Source organism: Triturus cristatus, chromosome 4_2 (assembly GCF_964204655.1).
Source record: "Triturus cristatus chromosome 4_2, aTriCri1.1, whole genome shotgun sequence".
Classification (NCBI taxonomy): Eukaryota; Metazoa; Chordata; class Amphibia; order Caudata; family Salamandridae; genus Triturus; species Triturus cristatus.
In genome coordinates this window covers 669,333,749-669,350,075 of record NC_140586.1, presented here as the reverse complement: position 1 = coordinate 669,350,075, position 16,327 = coordinate 669,333,749, and the positions used below count along the sequence as shown (strand labels likewise).

General features: G+C 40.2%; 1 protein-coding gene across 2 annotated transcripts in view; it reads right to left on the bottom strand.

Annotated features, from left to right (window-relative positions):
• The window catches only part of LOC146834875 (cytochrome P450 2J2-like), a 412,959-nt gene that overhangs the window by 95,008 nt on the left and 301,624 nt on the right, over nucleotides 1-16,327 (bottom strand). For both annotated transcript variants that reach the window (XM_085602473.1, XM_085602474.1), the window contains exon 7: nucleotides 6,360-6,547. In XM_085602473.1, coding sequence (XP_085458599.1) covers nucleotides 6,360-6,547 — 188 coding nt within the window. The remainder of the gene's footprint in view (nucleotides 1-6,359; nucleotides 6,548-16,327) is intronic.

Genomic DNA, 16,327 nt, shown 5'->3' with positions numbered 1-16,327 from the left:
TCACGCTCTCCAATGAATCTTTCATTGCGCACAATGTATTGCATATTATATTTCACGACCCTGTTCATCTTATATCACACTTTTTGGTGCATAGTTTATACCATATACTATATCTAGTTTTCATTTCCAATCGTGCTCTCAGGACTATGTTCTATATAACGCTGCGTCCACCTACCCTTTTCACGGGCATTACATTTTGCGATGGGGGTTGGAAGGTCAGGGGGTGTTTCTGCCAAGTGAGCCCAGAGTCAAAGTCACAAATGTCCCCTTCTTCCTGAATAAAAGTGAGATTATCCTGCATACTTGTTCATATTTTAAGTAGTTCGCACAGACACACATTTTAAAAACAATACAGTTCCTAATACCCAACATTATCAGAACAGTTCTCTGGACAGTTAGCTTGCTGCCTCATCCACCTCCTACCTATCCTCTGTTGTCTGAATCCATGGACTAGCCTCCTCACTCCTGCCAGGCATGGTCTGATGTGCTGCCACTGCCCTCCATTTAGCATGATGTACCAGTCCACTCCTCCTGCCATCCATTGCCCAATTCTATGGCCCATCATTGACCTCCTGCTTAGTCTCTGTGCTTAGCTTGCTGCCCCTATTCTCCTTACCCCTGCCCTCCGATGTCTTTGTGCATGTCCCTGCTCCATCCTTTTTGCCCACCATGTTCCATGGACCTGCCACTCCTATCTACTCTGAGTGTTCTGTTGAGTTGCCACTCCCCTCCCACCTCCCTAGCATTGTCAGATGACTGAAACCTGTCCCTGCCACCTCCACCCTGCCTGTCCACATGCCATGCCCCTATCCCCTTCCTCCTGTCCTCCATGGTCCATTTTACTGCCACACCCTTCTGCCCTCCCTGGTCTGTTGTGCTGCAACTGCTCCTCCTGCCTGCCCCGCGTGGTCTGTTGTGAGGCCCCTTCCTCTGAACTCTCTTGTCTGTGCCCAGGTCCTAACCCTCCCTTCTATCCTCCATGGTCCTTTGTGCATGCCCCTGCACCCTCCTTCTTGCCCATCATAGCCATTGTGCTGCCAGTAACCCTCCCGCTTGCCATGCATGGTCTTCTGTGCAGCCATGGCCCCTCCCACCTTCCCTGTGTGGTCAGCTAGCTGCCCCTGACCCCCTCCCACCTTCCCTCCATGGTCTGTGTGTATGCCATCATAGTCTCACTGTTGCTCTCCATGGTGTGCCTTGTTTCTAGTGCCCATCCTGCCTGACCTCCATGATCATCTTGCTGCTCCTGCCCTGCGCCCTTGCCCCCAGCTCTCTGGTTCCATGTGCAGACCCCTATTCCCTCCCTCCTGGCTTGTCTGTTCCATTGTAATGCCCCTGATCCGTCCCTCCTGCCCTTTATGGTCTGTTATGCTGCAGCTTTCTCTCCTGTCTGTCCATTATGGTCAGCTAGCTACCATTGCCTCTTTCCCCTCTGTTCTCTGTTGTCCATGTGCATGGTCCTGTCCCCTCCCTATTGCTTTCTATGGATTGTTGTGCTGCACTCCCATCCCATATGCCCTGTGTGGTGTATTGTGCTGCTGCAAACCCTGATGCCTGCCCTGTAGGGTCAGTTTGGTGCACCTCTCCATATCCCTCCTGTCGTCTGTTATCCGAGTCCATGTCCCTACCCCAATTCCTCCTGCCTACCATGAACCAATGTACCATACTTGCGAACATTTTGAACTTGGTAAAAGGGAGATATTGAAAAAAAACTGGGGTATTGATTTTCCCCTTTGAGTTACATTGAAAAAGAGGAGATTGTAGACAGGAGACAGATCAAAAAAAGCCCATTTGAGCTTAAAAACATTGGACGTTTCCTGGCTGAAACGGGTCTGTTGGCATGTATGGTTGTACTATCACTGCCTCTTCCTTCTGCCCACAATGGTCTATTATATTGCCACAGCCTCTCTTGCCAGTCCTGTATTGTTGGTTTGTGGCCCCTGCCCCCCTTTCCACTGCCCTCCATAGTCTGTTGTGCTGCCACTGCCCTTCCTGCCTGCCAAGTGTGGTCAAATTGTTGCCTCTGCACTCTCCTACCTGCCTTCAATTTTCAGAGTCCGTGCCCCTGGCCTCTGCCTCTCAACAGTATCCCAACAAACAACTAGATTGCTAACATTCTATATTTATTACAAAAGTGTGGAACGCCTGACGTCATCTTGATGTAATCAAAACTGTAATACCTAGAGCATTTCCTTTAGAAATTACATATATGAGAGGGTCTTATTTGCATCAAAAGTATGGTTAGTGCTCTAAAAAACTAAAATGAGGACATATTTTCTGAGTTTTCAAATAGCGACAAAGAACTTTTAAATTATTTGTAATCTTTATGTTTTTTTTATCCAGTTGACCACTTGATTAAATGTTGCACTTAGGGGAGAGGATGTGGTGTTACTTCCAGAGCTGCAGACTATGCAACTGGGGAACCAGGTTGGATTTTCTGCTTCATGCTCATGTAAAGCACTCCAATACCTGACAAGTCTGCACTATATAAAACTGCAACTACACACAAAATAAGTGTTTTGCACACTTCTGTCATTGGGCTACATGTGGGCTACATCTGGGTGATATTTGTGCTGCATTTGGGCTCTTTTGTCTCTGGTGGCCATCTTGGGAGATTTATTTGTTATGAAGTTTCCTAATTTCCTCATTTACTGCAGTCTCCTCAGTAGGAAATGCTTTCAGTTTTTTAATTTGATTCCATCAATAAGGTATTCAGATATGTCACACATTTGCCATAAATTCTGAATGTTAGCACTCTATTTGCTCATTAGATCACTGTAGTAAAGCTACTGCTCACCAGGGAAGTCTGCTGCTGGTATTAAAAGTGCATGTTTCAGTCTGCATATCGGGATTTTTTAATGAAATAGAAGAGGATTTGAGAAGTCACTCAAAATGTACCCTAATTTTTCTTTCTCCAGCACTAATCATAATTTCTATGGCAAAATGAACCCCCTCATTTTGTTCCTTTTCAAATTAAATGATTTAAGTGTTACCAGTTTATTCCAATCAAGATGGCTTCAGGTGTGCCATACTTTTGTCATAAGTAAGACAGTAAGCGCTCTAGTTGTTCGTTAGAACACTCTGGGACATTCTGTCATTGGGCTATACTTGGGCTACATCTGGGTGATATTTGGGCTACATTTGGGCTCTTTTGTCTCTGGTGGCCATCTTGGGAGATTTATTTGTTATGAAGTTTCCTAATCTCCTCATTTACTGCAGTCTCCTCAGTAGGAAATACTTTCAGTTTTTTACTTTAGTTCCATCAAGAAGACATTCAGATGTGTCACACATTTGCCATGAATTCTGAATGTTAGCACTCTAGTTGCTCATTAGATCACTGTAGTAAAGCTACTGCTCACCAGGGAAGTCTGCTGCTGGTATTGAAAGTGCATGTTTCAGTCTGCATGTCAGAATCTTTTTATTAAATAGAAGAGGATTTGAGAAGTCACTCAAAATGTGCCCTAATTTTTCTTTCTGCAGCACTAATAATACTTTCTATGGCAAAATGAACCCCCGCATTTTGTTCCTTTTTAAATTAAATGTTTTAAGAGTTACCACTTTATTCCAATCAAGATGGCTTCAGGTGTGCAATACGGTTGTCATAAGTAAGACTGTTAGCGCTCTAGTTGTTCTTTAGAACACTCTGGGAAGCTGCAGTGGGACACAAAGGAATCAACTGACAGTCTCTGCCCTTGTTGGATGTATATGTTTTATTGAGAATGTCAGACTTCATTCTCACATGACTGAGAAAGATAATGTGAATTTACAGAAAATAAGCTCTCAGTTTAGCTTATAGATCACCTTCCAAACCTCTGTGGGAAAAGCATGAGAAAATAGTTTTCTCTCAAACATGATTCATGATATCACAGCAGAAGGCTTTTTCACATGGTAAAATCACCTTAGAACACACCACAATTCCTAAAATGAGTATGGTACCATCAGCAAATGATTTATAATGTAACTAAAGTCTTAAAACCTTCTATTAACTGCAATGCTTTTTAATGAGGTGCTATCATGTATATTGGTCCCAAGATGGCTTCCAACACTTCTTGGATGAAGTACTGACAGCCAATCAGATCTCACGATGAGATGTGTGGTTAGGCTCCGCCCAGATATATCTATCTTTTTAACTCTAATTTTCTCAGAAACTACTGAACGGATTTACACCATTTAAGCAAAAGGCACGAGTCTGAACTGAGGACTACCTCTTTGCCAAATTTGGTGTAATTCCGTTAAGCAGTTTGGGCTGTAGCTGCGTCAACAGGTCCTATGGGAAAATGCATTGGGAAAATGCATTTTGAGACCCCCCTTTTTTCGCGGCCCCCGCTTGATGAATCACCGTGAAATTTTCAGGATAGGAGCGAACCGGAGCTGGGCAAAAGTTTGGAAAATTTTTCGAAGATTCGTCAATCGGCGCCAACGTTATTCCAAATAGAATGTTGCGGATTTCCTATAGAAAATAGGTCCTAACTATAACTACCTACTGGCGACTGCCAGTAGGTAATATATATATATATATATATATATATATATATATATATATATATATATATATATATATATATATATATATATTATCTACTGGCGGTCGCCAGTAGATAGTTATAGTTAGGACCGTGTTTCCATAGGAAATCTCAAAATTCTATTTTGAATAACTTTGGCGCCGGTTGACGAATCCTTGCGAAATTTTCAAAACTAATGGGGCGCTCCGTTCAGCTCCTACCCTGAAAGTCTCGGGGTGATTCGTCAAGCGGGGGCCGAGAAAAAAGGGGGGTCCCAAAACGTGTTTTCCCCATGCATTTTTCCATAGGACCTTTAGACGCAGCTACAGCCCGAACGGCTGAACAGAATTACTTGAAGTTTGGCAGAGAGGTAGCCATAAGGTCAAGGAAGTGCCTTTTGCAGGTCTGGTGTAAATCTGTTCAGTATTTCCTGAGAAAATAGCATTTAAAAGCATATCAATATCTATACGCGTGCAGGGTGCGCGCACCGTGCGCGCACCGTGCGAGCACCCTAACGTGCGCGAGCGTAATTCTGATTGGTGGTTACATGTTAGTCAACGTTCGAATCGGTCGAAATCAGGAAGTGTCGCCGCCATTTTGTTTGTTTTCAGTGCGAGAGTGAAAAAGGAAGGTGGCGAACGTGAAAAGGGGACAGGGTAGAGAGTTCCTGACCCCCTAGCCTTTGTCAGGGGGTCCCTGAAGGACCCCGAAGGCAGAAAAAAAAATTAATTTTTTTTTTTAAAATCGCGGGGTTGCGCGCACCGTGCGCGCATGGTGAAAACCAAAAAAATAAATAAATATTTGAATACGTAGTTTATTGTAAAATAAATATATAAAAAAAAATAATAATACATAAATAAATTAGCATTTAAAAAACCGTACAAATTCACTGGAAAAACCATAGGTTTCACACACGTTATAGTTAGGAATTAGCATTTAAAAAACCTTGCAAATTCACTTAAAAAACCATAGGTTTCACACATGTTATAGTTAGGTGGATATTTCACTCGTAAAAAACCAATGAAATTCCCCCGTTATAGTTAGTTCAGATAACTATAACTCGCGCGACCGCCACTCTATCACAAGGATGATGTCATTAGTGATGTCATGAGTGATGCCACTGACCATGTCATGAGTGATGTAATATGTGACGTCATGAGCAGTGGATTGCGGGCGCGCGAGTTATAGTTATCTGAACTAACTATAACGGGGGAATTTCATTGGTTTTTTACGAGTGAAATATCCACCTAACTATAACATGTGTGAAACCTATGGCTTTTTAAGTGAATTTGCAAGGTTTTTTAAATGCTAATTCCTAACTATAACGTGTGTGAAACCTATGGTTTTTTCAGTGAATATATATAAATATATACACACAAAAACTCTGCAGTTTGCCCTGCTCGTAGGACCAAACCCTGATAGATTCCCTCTAACATCGAACATGGTAGCATAGGCCAACAGCCATGCCCTGTGCCAAATGCTTGATTGACAGGTTCTGAACTTGTGCCTGACAGGTTATGCAGGTAGTGAATAATCAGAAAATAGTTATACTTCACCCCTAAAATGTTTCAGTTAAAGGGATGTCATAGTTACCGTTTAAGACTAAAAATCGCTTTTTATGGTTTAATACATCACTAGTAATGGGTTTTGAATTCCAATGGATGCTGTCTATTTGATCAGACGTGCCATACTTCATAAGTATCTGGTAAAGTTGAAAATCAAGACATTGCTCCAGACTATCTAGGCTATGTCATGTACCCCTCGAACAATGACTTCCACTAAATATCATTAAAGTCTGTCAGGAAAACCTACATAATCCAAAAATGCCCAGATGGGATATATTTATATATGTGTCACCTTTGGCAGATGGAATCCTCTTAGAGTTGTATCTCTGTTAGTACATCTGGGAACAGCAACAGGTATTATATTACTGATGCGTTGCACTTCATGAATAACCGCGTTGGTGTATGGCATGCTCTTTCTATTTTCCGTCAATGGTTGCTTAATGTGTCCAATCACCTGATCAATCTCTGCTTGGACTTTCTCTGTAAAATAACAAATATTTTACTTTTGATTAATACATTTTACAAAAATATACTTACAATCCATTTGAACAAATAGTACCTCCTATTTACGAATGCATACATAAAAAAGCTGAGAATGCAATAGAAAGAGACAAATTTAATGAATTAAAGGTGTGTGGACATTAGAAAGACAGTGCTGTCAAAACTTTAGAAAAAATGGATAAACAAAAAAATGTAATCAGTATGCAAATTAACAGAAATTAATGTCTATCTGATGAAGGAAATCACTATTAGCTGTAACAAAAGTATTACCTAATGAGATGTTGTTTCAGGATCACATTTAAAACCATAAAAACCCAGAAGGAATCGTAATGTAAAGAGACCAAAGATGCATAACGTTGTGCATTAAAAACTTTGGGCAGTGTGACACACAACATCACTATTTGTATAGTTTTTGTATCATTTTTGCATGGTTTTATTACATCACTAGCCTTTATATGTTAACTGGCTGGAACACCTGCACTGTATATCAATCACTAAAGTAACTGCGTTTTACCATGGAAGTATTTAACAACCAGTTAACAAATTATGAATTGCAATTGCTATGAACAAAACATTTGCAAATTAAAATTGAGAAGGGTTGCAAAACAGAAAATGTGTATTTACTAATTATCATGTCCTCTGCCATTGTACCTTTGCCCTGTAAGGTTGCCATTGTTTCGGACATCCTGATAAAGCCCACCCCAAAGTCTTACAGCCCTAGTAACCACCCTCCAATTTCTCTTCAACCAGTTCCTATTAGATGGTGCAGAAATGCCACTTCTGACATTGCTCCTGTCTAGGATTCCAATTCCATAGTGGCTGCAGCTCTGCACTCATTCTTCCTTATCTCATCTCGCTTTACCTCCAATCTCTCCAATGATATCTTGCATTTTCAGGCCAACCTTGAGAGCAGTGGGGTCTTATTTACAGGACAGAACCCAAGCAATTAAGATCTCATCCTGCATCCAGACGTGTAAGGCAAGGTGCCCAACTATTTGTTTAAAACATATGATGCTGGACTCCTTGATCAGTTCATATGGTTACCCCTTTATGATATAGAGCATATCATCTGCTTGGACGGTCTGCTTAGCTGTATCAAAGAGAAGTTTGAAAAAATGCCTTCACGATGTTGCCTTTTCCATGCATAAAAATGTTCTAAGATTAAACATGGACAAGACAGAAGTTCTTAACTTAGCCTATTCCAATGAAGTCACAAACTTAGCAGCACAAAAAACTGGGATACCCCACCCACCCCGTTCCTAACTGTTAAAAGCCTGAATGTCTGGCTGGACTATTTCCTCACCTTTGGCCTGCAGGCTGATAAGGTTACGTCTTCTTGCCTTATCTTTTTGAAAATATTAAAGAAAATGACTCTCCCACTGTCTCTAAATGCTCCCAAACCTATTTAACAGACAACACTAATGTAATGGACTGTAATTTGGTCTGTCGAAAAATGTATTTACAGGCTTAAGCTGATTCAGAATTAGACTACATGCAACATTTTCAGCTTGGGCAGATGGGGAACATCTCCCCATACAGACGCCAATTACACTGTCTGTCCATCTAGCAAAGGGTTCCATTGAAGCCTATCTGACGCGTTCATCTGGCATTTCATCCTGTTTACGTCAGTTTAAATGTTTCACAAAATGTTGCTCTCATATCTACTACTAGGCTAAGCATTCAATTCTATGACTAAGACTTTGGTGGGGGCTGCTCTTTTGGGGTCCTGGAAGCCAAACAATGGAAGACCCACCATCCTTCCCTGAGATAAATCCTGACCATTTCTGAATATGGAAGTTGATTAAAATGTATTTTTCTAATCACTGTAAGCAATAAAAGTTTTTACTGGGTACATTCGGAATAACACCTGAACACACTTTCAAAGCTACAAAGCTCATTTACAAAGCTATCATGCCCAGCACTCCCACTTATCTTGCAGACAATCTCACCGTCTCTCATAGATCCCTGCATACCCGCAGCAAGGACACCATCTGTTTACAGACTAAGAAGTGTAAAAAAGAAAACAGTAGACCTTTTCCATCTTTGCACACAGGATATCAAACAACATCCCCATTCCATCAGGATCCCCAAAGCTGCCCAAATTTAGAAATGATTTGAAGACTCCCCTCTATATAGAATACTACATAATAATACAGTAACCATTCACAACCCAGCTTCCTCTCCTCTTTATGCCTCTTGCACCATGTACACCACCTTTTGGCTAGGTCCACGCTATAGAAATACCATATACATAAATTCAAATGTACAAATGTACACACACATTAACATCTATATTTACCTTACAAACAACCTTCAGGAATTACAACCTGCCTAATTGTAAAATTTCAATATTGTAGTATGTGTAAAAGAGGCATGTTTAATTTGTCCTTCTTCTGCCACAAAATAGTTCTATGGAAATTGCAAGAATCAGCCTGCCTTAAACACGCCTTAAACATCCAGGTTGTGTGCAATATGGACCGCAATCATTGACATGCTGCTTATGCTCAATGGCTGCTGTACAGTGGTATCTAATTCCTCAGAAAATATTTTTTATAGGACCCACGTCCTTGCACCATCATGGCTGCAATGTGCCCCCTCAGTCTGGATATTTATTATACAGCGAGAAAGGACACTGGAGGCTGTAACTAGTCCCTCCACAGATCTCCCACATCCCTTAATACATGCAAGCACAGGCCACTGATGGTGATTTTGTGACATACTCTCATCTTCAAGAGTGCAACAAAGTTCTCTAACAGCCTCTGAGAGGGAGTTCATGCTGTTTGAGGTATTGGTGAAATATGGTGATTAAACCTTTGCTGATGTCATTTAGCAGTACATCCACATTACTTCTCAGCACCTGCATGGCTCACAATTGTCAACCCTGCGTTCCTCACATGGATTTCTCCAATACCAGGAATTGGCCTCTAATAGAAAAAACCCCTGAGGCTTCTCAAAGACACATGCCCTTCTTGTAAGTAGAGCTGTAGCCCATATTCAGAATCCTTGGAGGATTAGGCATGACCATGAAGCATGAACACAAAAAAACACGAAGATTTCAGGACTCCCTAGCAGTGGTATCCAATCAAACCATGCAAAAATAAGGAATTAGTAACACCCTAACAGTCCCTCATTTGGATTGGTTCAAACCTAAAGGGACAACACAAGATATAAGAGGGACAAGCATAAGTAGTATGAGTGACCCCATTTCTTCTCTTACTACTTCCACTGACGAACTAAAAAAAGTGCCAGTCATATGTCAACATTTTTGTGCACCACATGATAATCAATGCAAAAAGTTAATCCAGTTAACACGGCCATATTCTAGAAATAATTAGACAATCACAAAAAGTAGAATTTTTGTTTTAGAAAACATACATCCTGGATGTTTACATACATCCTACTTCACACTATTTATTTGGCTGTAAAAAAGTCCTCATTATCTGTCCCGTCATTGGTTAGGGACTCATGGGCACTCGACAGGCCTCCCCTTATGTTTGGTCTGTAGAAAACTATTTTAAGTAAGAGTGCATATATCAGTCCCTGTATAAACAAAGGGCCTCATAAAATCAAAATAGAGTGACTAGAATGCATAGGATTTATATCCAGGTCAGGCATTGAATTTGCATGCCCCTCCAAAAGAATGCTGTGTTGTTATTGGTTGTACGCTAGCATGTTTTCTTTTTTGCATGTCATTTTCGTTATTAGTGTATGACTACGAAGGAGATGTCCGCCACACTCAGTCACAACGCCTGTAGTTAAATATAACTTGTGTAAGTGTGAAGTAGGACATATGTAGACATCCAGGACGTATGTTTTCTAAAAAATGCTACTTTTTATGATTGTCTAATTATTTCTATAATATGGTTGTGTTAATTGGATTACATTTTTGCATTGTTTATCATGTGGTGCAGAAACATTTACACATATGACTGGCACTTTTCTTAATTTGGCTGTGGAACTAGTTAGAGAAAAAAATGGTGTCCCTCATACTTATGCTTGTCCCTCTTATATTGTGTGTTGTTCCTTTAGGTTTGAACCAATCCAAATTAGGGACCGTGTCATGAAGCTAGTCACCTGAAATCCAGATTGTTCCCTTGGAGAGAGGACTGGATCCTACACCCTCTAAAACCAGCCAGGCAGAGATGATATTGATAACAGCATTGTGCCCAGGAAGGTTCCAAGTGGAGGGGAATTGGGATATAGAGAAAGAGAAAAACAAACACACTGCCGTGGATCATGGGTCAACCTGTGGGCAGGAGGCAACTGTGTACTTTCATTGTGATTGTTTAGGACTGCACATGAGAAGCCAAGATTGTAAATTGTACTATGCCTTAAAACACACACCAACAATTAGAGTTGTCTGTACCATAAAGGATGCTTGCTCTTTTATGCTACTTTTTCTATACAGTAAAAACAAACATATGCCTTCAAATACTGAGTAAATGAGGGTACGTAGTCTCTAATAACTCTTTCCTTCTTTGTTTTTATTCAAACAGACTCCAGTGAGTGTTGGTCTGTGCAGCAAAATAAAAAAAGATGTATTAACACTCTACAGCTGTTTCATTGCACTAACAAACATCCTTATTTCTATCAAGAGAGCTTTGTTTTTTCTCTTGTGCTTGTAAAAACTACTGTTGAATGCACTCTGCTGATTCAATAGTATAAACAGTGGTTCCTTTTAAGGTCAAGCCTGAACCAGCGTGCAATCCCCTGCTCTGGCGATTATCTATTATAGTACAGTACTGGAGACAAGCCCCGCCCACTCCCCTGCCCATATGTTTCATTGGCTTGTGCCTTTGTCCTTCGTAAATGCTGTCTTCTGATTCCGAAATAGGCTTATTGTCCCCTCCTTAGTACAGCTGTGTCATCATTTATAACCTTCCATGGCTACTGGCCCCTTTACTTGGTTGTTACTCGTTACGTGTACTATTTTCTTTATGACATGCTTTGCTTACATTCAGCGGGCCATGCCCGCTTTCACTTTCCAAGCAGCAACTCAGAGCGAGCAGCAACACAAAGGCTTTGCTTGATTTCTCCTCGTCATGCATTAGTGTGGTAAACATATCTTTGTGCACTATTTATTAAAGAGTTAGAACGTGTGATGTCATTTTCATTGTCTCATCACTTTAGAATTGTTTTATGTAATGTGGAACTTGCTGAGGTATGAGCTTGGGTTTGAATGTCAGAGAAGCGGTTGGAGCTGACCTGGCAGGACGCCTGAGCTTGTGCACCAGTGGGCCCTTCTTTGGCACTGGAATAAAAGAGCACTTTTCTACCTATGACTCCTCCCTCTTCTTTACAATGGCGACGAGAGGAAGTTGTGCCGACCCACTGTGCCGAGTTTTGAATGCTGTCTAATTTCTGATGTAACCCTGCACTTACTTGGATACTCCTGCTACTGCTACATGAATATTTTTGATTTATCAAGTTTTACTGCAGCGCTTCCTTTGTCCTGGAAACTTGAGGTACTGTTTAATTTCTTATAAATACGGAGAGCCGCTCTCGCTCATGACTTTGCTCGCGCTTGATGATCATTACGCGTTCAGAGCTCCTCACACGAGAAGGTTTGTGACGTGTTCCTGACGATTGTTGCTAGGTGAGCGCATAACATTAATCGCTCTAGCAACGATCACACGTCATTAGCGGGCCATGTTGAAAGGACATTTTTTACGTGCACACGCAACGTGGCGACCATTTTGGGTGCAATTTTCACCAAGTTATGGGAAAACAGCTGATTTAAGAGCTGTTTAAGTACTGCATATTAAAACGTTTGTTTCCTTTTGATGTCATTGGCAATTTCACAAATTCAGTGATTCGCACACTTTCTCCTACTAAAAACGAGGAAAGGAACTTATATTTTAAACATCAGTTTATTACAACCATTCACATCGTGTTTATTGTGTCCTACTTTAAAGGTGCATATTTACAAAAGATCTCTACAACAGTGATATGCACACTGCTCTAATTTAAAGGTGCATATTTACAAAAGATCTCTACAACAGTGATATGCACACTTGTCTTCTTACCTAATACTTACCTTCATTTTTTTTTATTTTGTTCATTATTTATTTATTTACTCAACTTTATTTTTTTAATCTTCTTTACTTCAAAGTCCGATATGGCATCTAATCAAATTTGTAACCAACCCACAATATTTTTGCAAATACCAGGAAAACCTAAATTGCGATGGAAGAAGTGGTTTGAAACTTTTGAAAACTACATAGTGGCCATTGATGGTACAAAATGTTCAGCTGAAAGAAAGAATGCCATTCTCTTTAGTTATCTTGGCACTGCTGCTATTGAAATTTTCAAAAACCTTTTACCCATAGCGCCACTAAGTGACGGAGGAGATGGTTGGAATGTTTTTAAGGAGGCTGTAGCAAGACTTGAGAAGCAATTTGAAGATGAACCAAATGTGATGATTGAGAGACATGCCTTTCATAAGAGGAAACAGCTAGCTGATGAGACTGTTGAAGAATATGTTGCAGCCTTGAGGGTTTTAGCGGCAAATTGTGAATTTGCAGCAAATGTGGACTTCTCCATTAGAGATCAATTTGTATTTAATTGTGAATAAAAAAAAATACACGAAAGGCTTCTTGCATGTCGTAATCCTACTTTGGCTGAAGTTGTAGATTTAGCCAAAGGCATTGAAAGATCTATTGAATCTTCAAAAATTATTTCAGCTGAAGAAATGAAAAGCACTAACAATGCTTCTATTTGTACTGTTCAATCTCATTATAAGAGTTATGTCCAAACAAGTAGAGATTACAAGTTGAGCTGTTATAGATGTGGATCCAAGTCACACTTGGCAAACGCTCATGATTGTCCTGCCCTTAAAAGAAAATGTACTAAATGCGGTAAAGTGGGGCATTTTTTCGTCGGTACGCAAAGCACCTAAGAGAAGTTCTAGTACTAGTGTGAATAATATTTCAAATGTTGAGCAGGATATGCAAAAGTTACTTCTTACCATTTATGATGATTCATTTGATGGTTCTATCAATAATCTTACTGTTCCTTTTAAGGCTCATCTGGGAACTGTTTTAGTTGGTAAGGTAGCTTTGGAAGCCATGGCTGATTCAGGTTCACCGGTGATTATTTTATCTGATATTTTCTTTAATGAGAATTGGGTGGGTGTCCATCTCACTGTTTCTGATATTAATCCTAAAGCTTTTGGCAATTTTGATATTAAAATGTTAGGCTTCTTTGAAGATACCTTGGAATTTGAAAGCCGCAAAATATTTACTAAGATGTATGTGGCTATTGATGGTAAAAACATTTTGGGTGGTATGATTTAGGTAAGTTGGGTGTAATTCTATGTCCAGGGTCTGATCATCCTATCCAGCTGAGGGATATCTCCATTAATTATATTTCTTTAGAGAAGTCTTCTGTGGATACTATTCTTAATAAGTACAAAAGTGTGTTTTTGGATGTGGTTGGTCAAGTGAAAGGTTACACACTCAAAATAAAACTAAAAAAAGAAGCTCTACCCATTCAACATAAGGTGCGCATGGTACCCTTTGGTGTTAGAGATAAACTTAAATCACATCTAGACTTTTTGTGTGCTGAGGGCATTATTGAGTCCACTGTCAGCTCTGAGTGGGTTTCTGCAATCGTTATTGCTCTTTAAAAAATCAAGATCTCAGGTTATGTGTGGACCTTAGGTCACTCAATAAAAACATTGTAGTTGATACATATCCTTTACCAAGGTTCAAGAAATGCTATCTGCTGTAAATGGTGCAAAATATTTTTCGATAATAGATTTAAAATCTGCTTATCATCAGGTGGCCCTTGACGAAACCTCAAAAGATCTTACGGCTTTTATTACTCCATTTGGTCTTCATAGATTTTTGAGAATTCCGTTTGGGCTGGCCTCAGCGGCCAGCGTTTTCCAGAAACTTATAGAAAGTTTATTTCAAGGTTTAAAAGGAGTGCAGTCTTTTCAAGATGATATTTTAATTTATACTAAGACTGGTGAACAGCACAATTCCATTTTATAGAAAGTTTTGCAAATCTTAGACAGCAAAGGTATGACTGTGAGCAGGGACAAATGTAAATTTCTGGTTGATGAAATCAATTATTTGGGTCACAGAATTACCCCTGATGGTATTTTTCCTAAAGATGATCTCATCAATACTTTGGAGAAAGCAAGTAAACCACAAGATAAAGATTCTTTACGTTCTTTTCTTGGGTTGAGTGAGTACTATGTCAAGTTTGTAAAGGGTTATGCTCTGGTTGTTGAGCCCCTTAGATAACTCCTCAAAAAAGGTTCAAATTTCATTTGGACAGATATCCATGATGAAGCTTTTAGAAATGTAATAAAGCTCATTGCCAAAGCACCAGGTCTTAACACTTTTGATCCTCAAGGTAAATCTTACATTACTGTTGATGCTAGGGCTATAGGATTAGGTGCTGTGTTCACACAGATTGTTGATAGTAAAGAAAAAGTCATTTCATTTATTTCAAGAAGTATAAGGGGTGCAGAAGTACATTGTAGCACTATTGAAAAGGAGGCTCTAGCCTGTGTGTGGGCTGTGGAGAAGTTAAAAATATTCTTTGGGGAAGACCTTTTGTTCTTGTCACGGACCATAAACCACTTGTTTATATGATGGATGGTGTCAGGAGTAGAAAAGCTTCATCCAGATTGGTTAGGCTAATTGCTAGATTGCAGGGGTTTAATTTTGAAATCCAACATATTCCTGGTGGAAAAAACTTTACAGCTGACTGTTTATCTAGACTTCCACCGGTTATTGAATCAGGAGATGAGATTATTGATCAGCGTGAATGCGTTGTTGCATTAGTAGATGCTGTTGATTCATGTAATCTAGCTGTTTCTGAAAAGAAGTGGAATGAATATGCAGCCAAGATACCATTTTGTCTAAAGTTAAGCATTTTGTGATGAATGGGTGGCCATCGTGCAAGAACTTAGAAATTTCTCTCAGGAGCTATGCACAGGTTGCTAGTGAACTTAGCATTGAGAATGAAATATTATTGAGGCAGGATTTGTTTGTACCACCGGTTGGTGTTAGGAATAAACCTATCCAATTAGCCCATTCTGGACATCCTGGGATGTCTGGAACCAAAACATTGCTTAAAATACACTACTGGTGGCCCGGCATGGATGCATGTGTTGAAAGATTTGTGGACAAATGTTCTATTTGTGTCAAATCAGATAAACACTGGAAAGTTTCTACAGAACCTTTGTCAATCCGAGATGCTCCCATGGGTCCCTGGGAAAAACTCTCAATTGATTTTTCGGGGCCGTATGAATGTTTGGGTAAAGAAAAAAGATATTTTTTTTTTTTTTAAAACCTTTATTCAATTTATCCGGAACACAGCTATTCAGCCGACAGCCCGGAGGTTCGGCAGCATAGGTGAAGCAACATAGAGATGCATTCGCACTGAGTAAACAGGAGAATCAAATAAAGGGTTCAATTTTAAAGAAATAACAACACAAACCAAACCCTTGCAAGGCGTTAAGCTTCGAATGCACATGAGGGGTGCTCATCAGGGGAAGTCCGTCCCATTCGTCTACCAGAAACAATACTATAATGAGGGGAGGGAGGGGGAAAGCAGAGACCCACAATAGGCAGTCAATCATCCACAATACCCATATAGCCGGAAAGAATGTCAAGGGGAGAGCTGCTCCTCTGGCTGATCCAGGTCAGGGGGCAGACATATGTCCCCTCTATAGTGGTTCCATTGCCCCCATACTGCATGCCATTTCCGCGGGCGCCCTGTAGCACAATACACTGTCTTTTC